General features: G+C 52.1%; 6 protein-coding genes across 6 annotated transcripts; 5 read left to right on the top strand and 1 right to left on the bottom strand.

Annotated features, from left to right (window-relative positions):
• Positions 1-1665: 1665 nt before the first annotated feature.
• Positions 1666-2573, top strand: TrAFT101_006198 (uncharacterized protein; the record flags this gene model as incomplete). Its single annotated transcript, XM_024903961.2, has 2 exons — positions 1666-2099; positions 2165-2573. The coding sequence occupies 2 exons, from the start codon at positions 1666-1668 to the stop codon at positions 2571-2573; spliced, it is 843 nt and encodes a 280-aa protein (XP_024760723.2).
• A 2761-nt stretch (positions 2574-5334) lies between these two features.
• On the top strand, positions 5335-5646 carry TrAFT101_006197 (uncharacterized protein; the record flags this gene model as incomplete). Its single annotated transcript, XM_066127679.1, has 1 exon — positions 5335-5646. The coding sequence occupies one exon, from the start codon at positions 5335-5337 to the stop codon at positions 5644-5646; it is 312 nt and encodes a 103-aa protein (XP_065983792.1).
• A 153-nt stretch (positions 5647-5799) lies between these two features.
• On the bottom strand, positions 5800-7768 carry TrAFT101_006196 (uncharacterized protein). The gene has a single exon (XM_024908227.2). It carries the CDS (start codon positions 7393-7395, stop codon positions 6253-6255), a length of 1143 nt encoding a protein of 380 aa, XP_024760722.2. The 5' UTR covers positions 7396-7768; the 3' UTR covers positions 5800-6252.
• A 404-nt stretch (positions 7769-8172) lies between these two features.
• Positions 8173-10337, top strand: TrAFT101_006195 (uncharacterized protein). The gene is made up of 3 exons (XM_024903960.2): positions 8173-8308; positions 8386-8919; positions 8996-10337. The coding sequence occupies exons 1-3, from the start codon at positions 8252-8254 to the stop codon at positions 10088-10090; spliced, it is 1686 nt and encodes a 561-aa protein (XP_024760721.2). The 5' UTR covers positions 8173-8251; the 3' UTR covers positions 10091-10337.
• On the top strand, positions 10333-11742 carry TrAFT101_006194 (uncharacterized protein). The gene has a single exon (XM_024903959.2). The coding sequence runs from the start codon at positions 10390-10392 to the stop codon at positions 11182-11184; it is 795 nt and encodes a 264-aa protein (XP_024760720.2). The 5' UTR covers positions 10333-10389; the 3' UTR covers positions 11185-11742.
• A 355-nt stretch (positions 11743-12097) lies between these two features.
• On the top strand, positions 12098-14652 carry TrAFT101_006193 (uncharacterized protein). Its single transcript, XM_024900128.2, has 4 exons — positions 12098-12339; positions 12401-13275; positions 13333-13869; positions 13947-14652. Exons 2-4 carry the CDS (start codon positions 12861-12863, stop codon positions 14369-14371), a joined length of 1377 nt encoding a protein of 458 aa, XP_024760719.2. The 5' UTR covers positions 12098-12339; positions 12401-12860; the 3' UTR covers positions 14372-14652.
• The last annotated feature ends 27 nt before the right edge of the window (positions 14653-14679 follow it).

The raw sequence follows: 14679 nt of genomic DNA, 5'->3' as shown, positions 1-14679 counted from the left end.
TCGGGATAGTCAGGCCGACTCGGCAGATCGCAGCGAGTCCTCTAAGACGGGCAACGAATCTTTTGGCAGTGTCTACAGCACCTATACCAGCGCTTCAACAGGTTGTTCGCTGCTGTGGCCATGAACTGTATGGGCTGTAACGTGCAAGATATAGGGCATGAAAGAGACCCCCCTTATCGGGCCATCCTTGCCGGTTTTGACGGGATTATCAGCGAGGGATAAACGGTATACGGAAAACATGGCACTCGGAGCCCGGGCCTCGGTAGCGGGGCATGCGGTGACAAGAAACTACCACCAGTCGGTGATGTTGTCTTCCTACTCCTGGCGGTGATATCTTCAACCAAGTTCTCGGCAGTCGGATTAAAGAGTCATCTGTGATACAAGCTTGCCTAGCTCAGGCAATCTTTTTGACAGCTCGTGCGGCTGAGCCTGGCAGCCACATGTTTCCATATCATTCACATCTTGCTAGTTAGTGGCTCTTTTACGCGAACCCGGACCCAGAGCTTGTACTTACTACCGCTACTTAGTAGTAGGACTCGTAATTGCCTTTATCAAGTCTTTTAGCAGGGCAATTCTTTGCGTTAGGGGGCCCTGGGCCCCCACCACTCACTTAAATCAACCTCAAAAAAGATGTTCCTCGACGAAATGCCATGGGCGTTGTACAATTCAGCATTGTCGTCAAGTCGGTGGAGCGAGGGTACATGAAGACTCGGGCGCTAAAGTTCACAGCAATCGAGATACTCAGTGGTCATCGCAACGTCTCGGTTTCGGCTGATTCGGCAACGCTAGGTCTAAGTCGTGTTCGTCAACTTCCATTGGCCAATTCAGTCGACAGGAGCCAAACAGGCATAGCATAGGAGGGGAAAACAAAGACGACGGGAAAATCAAAGAAGAAAAAGCAAGATAGATGGAAGCCCATGCTGATGGGACCCCTCATCTCCACAGAGCTTTGGCCAGCCCGCATGTTGCCCATGCCCAGTCCCTTCCCGTCTATGGTTGGCTCTGGGCCACGGGTAGCAGTAGTGCCTCCGAAGCCAGGTATACAATGCCCTCACCAGTGTGAGTGTGACGCCCCTCTGCATAGGGTTTATGCTGCATAACGATTAGCGTCTAGTTCTACGTCACCCTCATAGCACTTCTGAAGAGTCTCCACCAATGCATTTCCGCCCTGCCGGATCCTATCCGCGCTAAATCTAACAACTCTTCTAGAAGCCTGGGCCATAACGATGGTGTGGTGTACCCTTGAGCAACGCACAAGTAGTGTACGAGAGTACAAGCTCCGGGACGGTTTGTTATCTGTTGCTCTGATCCTCGGTCGAAATAAACACAGCCCTCCCCCCTGTCACACCTGGGATTGGCAAGCCATGCATATATACTTGGGCATGTATCGTCCCCTCGAGAGCTCTAGACTCATAAGCCTTCGACTGCCCTCGTCTTGACGCTCTGTTGTCTTGAAGTATCTTTCTTATACCACTTTCCATCCATCAGAATCATCTTGTTCCTCTCCATTCTCTTTCTCTTACTGTCATATACCAAACGGCGACACTGAATAACCACCTTTGAGTCAATTTGGCAAACTGAGCAAGCGCATACCACTACGCTTATATATAAAGACGGTTTTGCTCGATTTACGCAAGCAATTGCTTATCCCAGAGAGCTTCAGGGATGGCTTCCCCCTACGCGAGCACCATGAACGACGATATGCAATCTAGCTTATACAGCCAGCTCTTCAGCGAGGCTCAGCTGTACGATGAGTGCCAGATCTACGGAGCGGCTCCTCTATGCGAAGAGAACCTGCCATACAACGACTGGTTTTCCTTCGGCATGACTGACTACAGCTCCATGGCAGATGGCTCTGAAATCTGCGATTCACACTCACAGCCGCTGTCTTCGTATGGAGGCTCAGAGGGCTGCTCGGAGGCGAGCTCCCCCGCATCACCAGTCTCTACGGACTCGTTCTTCTCACAGCAGACCTCGCCGGCCCCCAGCTTATCTTGCTTCCCGTCATATGCAAGCATCGGCACGCCTGCGACGTCCACCTATAGCAGCCCAGATGCCACGACTAGTCAAGAAGTGGCTTCGCCAGCAGAGTCACTAACGTAAGTTGCTCCGTGCCGCCCAACAACCACAAATCGCACTTTACGATTAACCACATTGAGCGTAGGTTTGCCTCCAATGGCCGCGACTATCCAGTGTGTTGCTTACATCCCGGCTGCGATGCGAAACCTTTTAAGCGTCGCGCCGATCTCGACCGCCACTACAAGCACAAGCATGCTCCGGCCTCTCAGAAGGAAGCGTATCACTGCGATTACGCCCGCTGCGGCCGTCGGCGCGATCCATTTCATCGCCGCGACCACTTTCGCGACCATCTGAGAGACTTTCACAAAGAGGACATTGAGAAGCGCGGAGTGGCGGCTAAGGAGGACTGGTTCGAAGGCCGCAATGCCTCCATCACATGGTGGCGCTGCACCAAGTGCCTGAAACGAATCTACATCAGCCGCCATGGCTACGAATGCCCTACTTGCAAGACATCCTTGCAAGCGAAGCGAAAGGAGATTCGCCGGCGAGAGTAGCAAGAAAAGGCAACACTAGAGATGAGCTCGGCGACCAGCCCAAATTCGCACCCGCGGATGAACTTATCACCAACCAATACTTGATACACGTATCCAGTATATACGCCCCTCCACCCCCCTTTATGACTAAAGCCGCGCCGGCCGCACCCCTACCTCTCTCTCTCTTACCACTGCTATCCTGCACTGTACCATGGGGTCCCGCGCAAGCCAACCAAACAGCTTCAGGCGCTGGATCCGTCAAAGTTTCGACTTACATCTGCCGACATACCATTAGAGCAGCTATACTTACTACGAAAAAGGGCTTTTGTTTTTATCCGCGGTTTCATTTTCTGTTTATCTTAGCATAAGCACGGGGAGGGATCTTTGTTTTTTTACATGCAGGCAAACAATCCCATTGACTACATTTTACTACGGAGTATTACCTATACAACAAGATACCATCTAGGCAGTAGTACCTAGCAGCAGAATACATACCTACCTACTACTTACGACCTGTCAGAACCTCTTGATACTACTCCGCATTCTTTTCTTTCTCTCCGTCTCTTGTGCGGAGTACTAGCTGCGTTTTGCTGCAGAGCCTCTGATTCGCTTGCTCGGATATGTGCTCTGCAGTACTAGCACCAGCACCAGCACCAGCACCAGCACGAGTACATACCTACATAGTACTACTATTGCTACTAGCTACTAGCTACTACTATTGCTACTGGCTACTGGCTACTAGCTACAGCTATAGCTACAGCTATAGCTACAGCTACTGCGGGTAGGCAGTCAATCTTTGATCCTTTCTCTTCTCATTCAGCTGCCTGCCAAACACTTCACTGGTGGCTGGTGGCTGAAGAGGCGCCTGCCTCGATTGGCACCTGATCAATCCCCGCTTGTCAATCTTATTTCAAATTGGTAACTTATTATGTATTCCCAATTTTGGTACCTTTTCTTGCCAAGTACCTACTTATCTACTGAAGAAGATAAAGGACCTTTGTGTTTCTTTCCAGCCTTATTTACAATTATCAAATATAAAAAGCCGGGGGGGGGGGGCTTTTACGAACCGCTAAAAATTGGCCAGCCATGCAAGAAAGAAAAAATAAATAAATAAATAAAAGGACCAACAATTTTTTTTCTTATTTCCGCAAAATAACAGGGATCAAATGGCGATGGGACGGAATATGCTTGAGCTGGCAATCTCGGCACGCATCAACAGAACAGGGAAAAAAAAAAAAAGGGCAAATACTTTGCAATAAGAAAAAGCGTTAATTTGTGGCGCAATTTTTATTACCCTCTTAAGCCAATGGGAACGGCTGGCGAGGTGGTGCTTATTCTGCTATAGATGGGGGAGTGGAAAAAACACATGGCGTTTATGCGTTTTGGGAAAATTGGTTTGGAAAGATAGGAACAGGTACTCTCGGCAGTTCTGTCTCGAAGGCCAAAAAAAGGCAAAGCCCTTGGTGGGCGTTTGGGATGAGCGGATGCTACATTCTGGCCAGTTTCTGTTTTTTTTTTTTTTTTTTTTTTTTTTTTTTTTTAATCTTCATTTATTTGTTTCACACTTGACAATTTCCTCTTTTTGGTGTTTTGATGATATTTCATTTTGCCTTATTCATCAAAAGTAGACTAGACAGAAACGTGCCATAGGCATATCATATTAGACCAAATAAACACGCGGGTACGATTCATTTTCCTGGCAGCTGAGACGGGTATCGCTGCGGCTCAGGCGTGGCGGCCGCGGCTCTGTGCGATAGCGTCGGAGTAACATTGCCACGAGAGAAAGGAAAAAACAGGGGCGGAGCGTTGATCAATAGTGTTATGGAAACCCAGTTGTCAGAGTCAGAAACCGAAGCTCTCGTCTCTTTGTCTCTGTTGCTTGAATTACACCATGGCCCTGACCAGCCCCGCACGCCGTTTCATTGCTGCACAAGTCTTTTGCTCCTCCAATGAGTTTACGTTGGTGGTTAACCTGTCAATTAGCCCACTTTGACCTGCCTCTTCAAACGCCACCATCGAAACTAACTTTGCTCCAGCATACAGCTTGATGGCCCGTGGCTCCGTACGCCATCGCCAAAACACGAGGCCGAAGGGATCCGCTTCATAATGGAGGCTAGGTTAGCTGGCTAGGCCTTGCGAGATTGGCTTGTTTAAACTTTGAATGCTAGTCCCAGTATTTGCTGTTCCATCGCGGCCGGTTGGCCAGCCTGTTAGGTAGATAGGAGCTTTAGGCTTGCACGCACGCGTCAGGTATCCCTTTGGGGCTGAGCTGAAGCTGGATGGCTTCAAGATGCTGGATAGGTCGGCAAAGTTCCCCTCTCGCTAGGATTCTGGGTGCAGCAGTAGTGCTCTGTTGTTCTCTTCTTGCGCTGGCGTAAGACAGGTGGCGACTACTGGGTAGTACCTGTCTTTGGAGATTTTTGGAGAACGGGGATAGCTTTGGGTGCACTAACATGTATCCGTATGCAGCTCACGTACGAGCCGTGCATATGTACGGCAGCAGCAGTTTGCCCATGGCAATCAAAGACAGGTTTTTTTTCTCTCTCTCTCTCCGTCGTCTCCTCTTCTGCTCTAGTTTGTCATGTCGGATATACTATACGCCTATTATTGCCAGATTGACAAGGGGTGGTTAGCTCAGTTCCCTCCTCAGCTGTTTTTGGTCAGATCATCAGCGACAACTGCGCATAGTCTTGATGCCTAGCGCTGCCTATTGATCTGTACCCCATTCTCTGCCTTGCCTCCAGTCCAAAAATCTGCAGCGGGGAATGTTATACTCCCATTCATGGCGACTTCCAGCATCCAATGGTGGCAAGTAATGGCATCATCAGCGCACGAAAAGACAGCTGGACAGTCCGGCGATTCATATTGGCGGCGGGTATCATTATACGAATACACGGCTGGTTATTCCGACGAATCACACAGCTACATGCTCCGCGAGACAGCTCCTCCTCTCACTTTCCCCGACATGGACAGGACCCTTGGCTGCACTGCTTCAGAGCTTATTGCCATCTTCAGGGCATCTTTAAATTCCGCATGCAGCGCCACGGCGCTTTGTTCGGCCAGACAAGCGCGGAACATCACCGCCGAAAGCTAATGCCGCCGGTCCTTTGGCGGTCGTCGGCACGTGGCCGTGGCTGATATTTCCCACTTCAGCTCCACCGTGCCATTCGGAACCGGCTGGCTGGTGGGGTCACAAGCTGCCGCTTTGGTCTGAGTCTGTATCCGCCAAGCTACCCACGACTTCATCCCACAGCTCTAGGATCGCTTGGACATATCCCCATCCAAAAGGCAAAATTTTCCCATCAAGAATCCGTTGCCTGAATATTACTATCAATCCTTGTCCCTGCAAGCGGAAATAATGGCTCAATCTCATGACCCCCACTCGTTGGCCATCCGAATGCATCCGTCGTGGTGCTTGTGCAGCTTCTGACCGCACTAAAATGTCGGCAGTTGTGTTTTCTCAACTTCGTGTGGGGCCATGGTTCCTTTCAACAGGTGCTTCGCTCTCGTTACCCCCGGTTCGGCTATATGCTTCGAAAGGGCATGGATACGCAAATTGTTCACAGTCTTCCGTCAAACCGTCTTTTCAACCTCACACTAGGTTCTTGGAGGGCGCGTTCGCAGTCAGCTTGGATTGGCAATGCAGCAACTGCTAATCCCCAAGGCACGAGTGTTGTACGAGGTCTGACAATATCGGCAGCTATGTCTTGTTGTATTTTGGCACCTGGAACACGGGAATGTCTTTGTTCAGCCACGCCCTCCATATCTCTTCTTCACCTATGCAAATCTTCGGAGAATTTTGACCACTGCCAACCTCAACGACCATGCTGCTAACGGAGTCAATCGCAGGCGTTGATGCCGGCGGTCTTGGTGATAGCCCATTAGTATAAGCTGTCATCGGGCATTGAGATTTTGCCGATGCTGCTCTGTCAATGCGCTGCGTCGGGTCGGAGAACCTTCGGCAATGTGTAGACTGATTGCTTCCAGGGGATAGCCAAGGTAATGAACTGATAGCTAGTGACGAGAGCCTTGCAAGAGACTTGCCAATGACGTATGATGGATTGCCCGTACTGCTGGTCTTGCATCCAGTTTCATCTTCACTTTGACTTGGTGACGAGTAGTCGCTATGATACGCAGGGTCTCTTACAGAATTGCCCGCCTCGCTCCATTGATAGTTTCTACTCCCAACTCGTATCCTGATCGTTGTATCGACGGGCGAAGACGTGATCTGGCTCGATCTCCTCTTTCTGCTACCCCTTTGTCCGCCAACGCTTGGCTGCATCGCGCGACGGCTAGTAGGTTTTTCAAACTGCTGCTGTTGCCCGACAATTTGCCTAGCAGCGGTTGAACAGCCTCTTTTCTGCGTGGGTTTTATTATTGAAAGTTTCGGCAGTTCAGTTGGCATAAAGTCTTCATCTTTGAGAAGTCTCCACCGCTCGGCCTCTAGATCAAAGATGCCAGCTAAATGGCCTTCCATCGACTGACCAGTGAACATAGCCGACCCGCTCATCTGGCTTGGTGGCACGACGCATAACAGCTGTTCAGTAACATCGCGTTGCATGATTTGCGACGGGTTAGCCTTGTTAGCCGAGGACTTGTCGGAAGTGTCCAGAGGCGCTGGTAGCGAAGAGGAAGGACTTGATCTGGTCACCCCGGTGGCTGTTTTCGATGAGGCAGAATAGCTGGGGACGAAATTGGCAGCAGATAGAGTCACAGGGCTGGTTTTTGCTTGCTCACGCTGCCGAGAGCGGGCCTTTGCGAAATATTGCTCTTGTTTTACAATGTCCTCTTTCCAGCCCTTTCCTCGACGATGCCGAGAGAGGTTGCCTTCCACCCAGTTCATGACGAAGGTTTTTGCGAGGGAATGGGATGGGGACCTAGGGTCTAGGAGATAGAAAATTCTTAGAGAGCAAAAAGGAAGAAACTACCGTCAAAGTGCAGAAGATGGTGAAGAACGAGAGACGGGGATGGAAGGTGATGAGGCGAGACGAGAAGATGGCGAAGCAGAGAGTTTGCTGTGCAGCCCAGAGAGCAAGAAAAATCAAGCAAGACGATGCTCGCAGCGAACAGGCACAAGGCAGAGGCACCTGCCACTCGTACTTCCCTAGATGCAGCGGCAAGGGCAGGCAGATATCAGGTGATTAGGTGGCATCAGCTGCAGCGACAGGGCACCTCAGGCATCTGTTTATATCGGCGGGTGTTGAACTTTGCGTTCCATTCTTGAAGTGCAGGCGTGTGAAGCAGCTCTCCAGGATGAGTTGTGAGCAGCGACATTCGAGTAGGTACCAGTTTGATTCTGCCTTAGGTAGGTACCTTGCGCCTACGCTTCTGGGCACAGATGCAAACGAAATCCAAACGGTAAGGACGCACTTATTTCAACCATAATTCCCATCTAGTGGAACATGCAATGCCACGCTCGCTCCGATGCTTAAATTGGCTTGAAGTTTGCAAATATTTTGATTTATTCGCCTGTATTTGATATTCTCTTATGCACCGCCATCAGCCTTGATGCAAGTGGGTTACAGTGTGTGGTGTCACAGTACGCACAGTTGACACTGTAAGCCCCCAATGGCCACCTATGACGAAGGTGCGTCGAGGCCAGGGCAGCACCATAACCAGCCAAGGGAGCATCTACGCGCCGCTTCAGTACAAACTGCATCAGCCGCGCTGTCCATAATTTGTATTCCAACCGGCTGAAAATGGCAGACGCAGACGACAAAGAGAAGAGGGAGAAGATTGCCGCCGCAAAGAAGCGCGTGAGAAGCCCCAGCTGATGCTCAGCCAAGCTGCCCCATCAAGGTGCATGTGCATGTAGCTAACAGGACGCTTCCAGGTCGAGCAATTGAAGAAGAAAAAGAAGAAGGGGGCGTCTTCCAGCTCAAAGGCAGAGCCCAAAGAGGAAGTAGAAGCGCCCGCTCCCGAAGCTGTCGAAGACACCACAGAGCAGCCCCAGCCGAGCCAGGATGCAGACGACACTGCTGTCGAAGAAGCCAAGGCTGAGGGCGAACCTGAGGACCAGCAAGAGGATAAACAAGACGACAAGCTAGAAGACAAGGCCAGCGAGTCATCACCGTCCGAAACACCATCGCTCGCACAACAATCAAAGCTCAGATCGACCTCATTCCGCGCCGGCTCCCTTGCAAGCCCGGGGCCAATGTCGCCTGGACCGTTTAGCCCTGAAGGCGACACGGCACCCGATATCTACAGAAAGCATGTGGCGAGGATAGAAGAGCTAGAGAAGGAGAACAAGCGCATCATCAAGGAGGCTGCTGACTCGGAGAAGAGATGGAAGAAGGCGGAAGAAGAGTTGGCTGACCTACGTGAGTCTGATGGCAAGGACGACAAGGACGGCCAAACAGAGAAATTGGTACGTAAAGTCGAAAGAAACAGAACCCTTTCTTCAGCCTACATGTTGCAAGAGTTGCTTACTAACGGCGCTGCAGAAGGAGGAGATTGCGTCTCTACAGCGCCAAAACTCTCAGCTGCAGCAACAAGTATCACGGAATATAGGCCATGGCCATCGTCAATCAGTATCAGCAACAGCATCGCCGCCATCATTACAACTCGAATTGAATGCTAAATTGGCCACGATTGAGTCTATGGAGATTGAGATTTCAAAGCTGAAAGCTCGCGTTGAACGCCAGGAGAGCGGTGCATCTTCAGAAAAGGAGCAGATTACTGCCCTCGAAGACAAGGTTGCTCGTGCCGAAGCCGCAGCGGGCAAAGCTCAGCGCGAACTGCAAGATTTGAAAAAGAATCTTGAGCGCGCGACAGAAAAGGCCGTTCGCGAAGGCAGCGAACGAACCAGCGCAGAAACCAAGGTAAAGACGCTTGAACACGACTTGGACGAGGTTAAAAAAGCCAAGGAGGAGCTAGAGAAGAAGGCCGAAGCGCTCGAAAAGAAGGTCGCGACATTGACTACGCTACATAAAGAGCAAGACGCCCGGTCGCAAGCTCTAAGGAAAGACAAGGAAAAGGCAGAGAGCGAGGTGCAGGAGCTGCGATCCAAGGTGGAGAATCTAGAAAGCGAAAACGTCAAGCTTCGAAGCCGCAAATCTGCAGAAGGGGGAGGCGGCCTTGACGATGAGGGTGTTGATGAGCTCGAAGCCGAAGGAAGACTCAAGCTGGAGAAGAAGATTCGCAGTCTCGAGGCAGAGATCCACGAGCTTCGCAGCGGTGCCTGGATCGAGAGACGGCGCGAAATGGAAGCCATTAGTCCCGGGTTCGACGACGTTGATCTCTCGGGTAACAACCACCCTCCGGCGCACAAGAAGGGATCGACCGGCGGTATTGGTGACTTTATTGCGCACGGGCTGAATGCACTGGCAGGAGGTGGAGATGACGAGCTGCTGGCGGATGACGATATGGAATTTGATGAAGAGGCCTTTAGGAAGGCGCACGAGGAGGAGGCGAAGAGGCGGATTGAGAGGATCAAGGAGATTAAGCGGTCCTTGAAGCACTGGGAGGGATGGAGGCTGGATATTGTGGACGTCCGCAGGGGCGGAGGGCAGGGGATTGGAGATATATTTGATATTTGAGCAGGTGATGCTATGAATACGAAATAGATGGGGTAAGCAAGCTCATTTCAACGAAGCCACAGATGTATCCGCTGCGGAATTGATTTACACAGAGTATGCGTGCGTTGTTGTTGCATACTCGCTGCGAAGTGGATGTGACATCATAAGCCAAATAATGGAGATTCTTCCCATCAGGGCTGTATAAGCGTGGGGTCAGACTAAAAAGAGAGCCTTGAAGCTTCTGTTGCCCTTCAAACTTCACCTTTACTCACCTGCTTACGCTTCTCGCGTCCTCTTTTCATCTCTCATCTCTCTCAACCATGGCGCCGGCTCAAAAGACGTTCCTCATCACCGGAGCCGGGCGGGGCATCGGCCGGGGGCTATCCCGGATTCTCCTCCAAACCGGCCACCGGGTGTTTCTGCTGGACAGCAACAAGACAGAGCTGGACCACACGGCCGGACTGCTGGCGAAGTCGCACCAGCGGGGGAGAGATTTCGACACGGCGCTGTGCGACCTCCGGCAGCCGCGGGAGATGCAGGCGGCGGTCGAGCATGCCGACAGGCTGTTTGCGAGCCGGCTGGACTGCCTGGTCAACAACGCGGCGTACACGGGCGGCGTGGGCGGCACGGCGCTGGCGGACATGACGCTGGAAGAGTGGAACAGGAGCATCGAGACGAACCTCACGGCGCCGATGCTCATGACGCAGGCGTGTCTGGGGATGCTGCGCGCGGCCCGGGGCTGCGTGGTGCACGTGTCGTCGACGCGGGCCGTCATGAGCGAGCCGGACAACGAGGCCTACTCGACGACCAAGGCCGGGCTGCTGGGCATGGCGCAGAGCATGGCGGTGTCGCTGGCGAGGGACGGCGTGCGCGTCAGCGCGGTGCTGCCGGGCTGGATCCACGTCGGGGACGAGTGCAAGGAGGCGGACGAGAAGGGCGTGCGGTGGGAGGACGGGCTGGGCGAGGCGGATATGCGGTGGCAGCTTACGGGGAGGGTTGGCAAGGTGGAGGATGTTGCGAAGGCGGTGGTTTACTTGGTGGAAAATGAGGGCGTGACGGGGGTTGAGATGGTGGTGGATGGGGGAGTGACGCGCAAGATGGTGTATCCTGAGTGAAGGGGGGCATATAGGTATGAAGATACAATGATGCTATACGGAGTACACGATTGAAGATGGTATAGTTGTAGACTTGCTGCTAAAAGTGAGGGCACGCATATCAAGGTTGCGTGCAGTCACGCATCATCACGAGGGTGCCACGATGAGCAACACAAGTAGTAGCACATCTTTTCCCCCTTGCATTGAGATTGAAAGGCTGGCATCATCATCGCCTGTTAATGCTTGCAAGGCGTCAAGGTGTGGTTGCACGCTGCACGTCTCCAACACGCTCGTGCCGGCCTTCTCCTCACTTTGGAGCTCGGGCGAAACCAACCCCGCACGGACTTTTGTGTGGTTATAGCAGCTGGTTAAGATTCTCTGGTGTTTCTCTCTCCCTTTCTGGTCGCGCGGCTGAGCCCGGGTAAAGGGATGCGACAGGCAGGTGTGTGTAGTGGTGGTGGTGGCAGCGCATGGGGTTGGGAAACAGTTGGAGATGGATGCGGCGGCGCTGCTGATACTTTTTGAGTTGACAGGTGCTTCTGCAGCGCATAGTTTAGGTAGCGCACACTCAAATTTGACAGCTACGTCAGTGTTCTTTTATCTTATCTTAGTACTACAGCCAAGATCTAATAACAGTGACTGGGCCAGCGCCTCCTACATCGGCCTCGACTTGGACTAAGACCTATGTATAAGAAAAAAGAAAAAAAAAAGAGCAGCACAGAAATAGAGATTGACTGACTGACTCCTCTCTGGTAATAGAATCCTGTCAAGTCACTAATTCCCGAACCCTGGGCAGTGGAACCCCCCGCCTCGAAGAGAGAGCACGCGCCATTCTGTAGAAAAAAGAGATGCTGCCTTGCACCATTGGCTCGGCTGAGAGTCCAAAACAAGACAGGAAAGACACGAGCAGCAATCAAGCCGCAAAGAACAAAAAACCACTCATTTTGTTTCCCAATTTTGCCGTGTTGGGTGTGACACGAGATATCCGGTAGTCATTAATTACTGCTACATATTACATATTAGTAGTTAGTAGTTATTATCTGGGATTGGCGATGGGTCCAGCTCCGTTTGTCGGCGATCGATAGCGATATCGAGCTACTAATTTATACAGCATCGATTGTCGCTTCTTCTCCTTCTTCTTTCTCTCCCCATCCGTTGTACGTTTCTGCGCTCAAGGTATGTGGAATATATTCCAATTCTTCCCCCCTGGTCTTCGATACTGAAATCCCCCCAATAGTCAATTCCCCTCAGTCGATCTCCGTTCGGCTCCCCGCGCGTTCTCCGATTCATCGCTGCACCCCACCTTTTTTCCTCCCCACGGTCGCATCGCATCTCAGCGCATCGCATCGGCTAAATATCGTTGCGCCAGCCAGCGTCGCCACCTGGAGAACCAAGTAAAACGAGAAGAAAGCAGCCTGTGACGTGGTTTCTTGTTTAGAATTGCATTCTGCTGTATATACGCGCCGTTTGCAAAAAAAGAAACGAACGCCTTCAAGACCGAGCGAGAAGAAAGACGCGGCACGCTTGAACCTCCTGCTAGCGGCTTGTCTACAACGGATCGTCCCGCCGATTCGGCTACCTCGCCTGCGATACCTCGGGAAACCCTCCTTGGAACCGCAAACCGGCCTCTCGTCTGCCCTTTCGTTGCCCCCTAAGCAAGCGCGCCTAGCTCTTTGAATAAAGCCCTTCCGCCCATCATGAGTGCCGCTCCTCGTCTCCTCTCCTCTCTAACCCTTCGCCGGGCCGCTACCCTCCGTCCTCTGCAGCCGCTTCGATCAGCCTCCTTCGGCGCAGTCCAGACTCTCTCTATTTCCGCAATCTCAGCCCGCAACATGGCCACCGCCAGGAAGATCAAGGTCCAGAACCCCGTCGTGGAGCTGGACGGTGATGAGATGACCCGCATCATCTGGAAGAGCATCAAGGACCGCTTCATCTTCCCCTACCTCGACATTGACCTCAAGTACTACGATCTGGGGCTGGAGTACCGTGATGAGACCAACGACCAGGTCACTCTGGATGCAGCCGAGGCTATCAAGAAGTACTCGGTTGGAGTCAAGTGCGCCACCATCACCCCTGACGAGGCCCGCGTCAAGGAGTTTAACCTGAAGCAGAGTGAGTATTAACAGACAAGGGAGATTGTATAATACAGTTACTAACTTTTGCTCTTAGTGTGGCTCTCTCCTAACGGCACCATCCGCAATGCCCTCGGCGGCACCGTCTTCCGCGAGCCCATTGTCATCGACCGCATCCCCCGCCTTGTCCCCGGCTGGAAGAAGCCCATCATCATCGGCCGTCACGCCTTTGGCGACCAGTACCGCGCCAAGGACCTCGTTGCGCCTGGCCCCGGCAAGCTGGCCATGGTCTACACCCCCGAGGGCGGCAAGCCCCAGGAGATTGAGGTCTTCCAGTTCAAGAACGGCGGCGGCGTTGCCCAGACCCAGTACAACACCGACGAGTCCATCACGGGCTTTGCGCACGCCTCGTTCAAGCTAGCCCTGGACAAGAAGCTGCCTCTGTACATGAGCACCAAGAACACCATTCTCAAGAAGTACGATGGCCGCTTCAAGGATATCTTCCAGGAGCTGTACGACACCAAGTACAAGACCGAGTTTGAGGCCAAGGGCATCTGGTACGAGCACCGTCTGATTGATGACATGGTTGCTCAGATGATCAAGAGCTCTGGTGGCTACATTATGGCCCTCAAGAGTAAGCCTTTTTTTTTTTCTCCTCCCACTTCTTTTTTTAGCCATCTAGCAAACAAATCACTTACCATCTCTTCGTAGACTACGACGGTGACGTCCAGTCCGACATTGTCGCCCAGGGCTTTGGCTCCCTCGGCCTCATGACCTCGGTCCTCATCACCCCCGACGGCAAGACCTTCGAGTCCGAAGCCGCCCACGGCACCGTCACCCGCCACTACCGCGAGCACCAAAAGGGCCGCGAGACCTCCACCAACCCCATCGCCTCCATCTTCGCCTGGACCCGCGGCCTCATCCAGCGCGGCAAGCTCGACAACACCCCCGAGCTGGTGGCCTTTGCCGAGGGCCTCGAGAAGGCCTGCATTGACACCGTCGACGTGGACGGCATCATGACCAAGGATCTGGCCCTGGCGTGCGGCAAGACTGGCCGGGAGGACTATGTTACTACGAATGAGTATTTGGATGCTGTTGAGAGGAGGCTGAAGGCTTCGCTGAAGGAGAAGTTGTAAGGTCTTTTTTTCTCTCCTGAAGGAAGAGGGGGGAGAGTAAAAGAAAGTAAAAAAGAAACAAGAAAGAAGACGTGAAAAAAAAAAAAAAAAAATATGAGGAGATAAGAAGGACATGTATGAATTGATAAAGGGGATGATGCATTGTATACCACATGTACCATTGAAGTTATTCTTTTCTATATAGGTAGAGATGTCATGTACATATATAGAACTTTTAGACTTGAGCCGTCTAGAAATGGAAATAAAGGGTACGAAAACAAGCAGGTTGACACATGAGCAACACTCAGTGACTTATTGAAATAATCATT

Source organism: Trichoderma asperellum, chromosome 3 (assembly GCF_020647865.1).
Source record: "Trichoderma asperellum chromosome 3, complete sequence".
NCBI classification, from domain to species: Eukaryota; Fungi; Ascomycota; class Sordariomycetes; order Hypocreales; family Hypocreaceae; genus Trichoderma; species Trichoderma asperellum.
The sequence above is the reverse complement of the archived record's forward strand: the minus strand, read 5'-3'. Positions and strand labels throughout refer to the sequence as shown.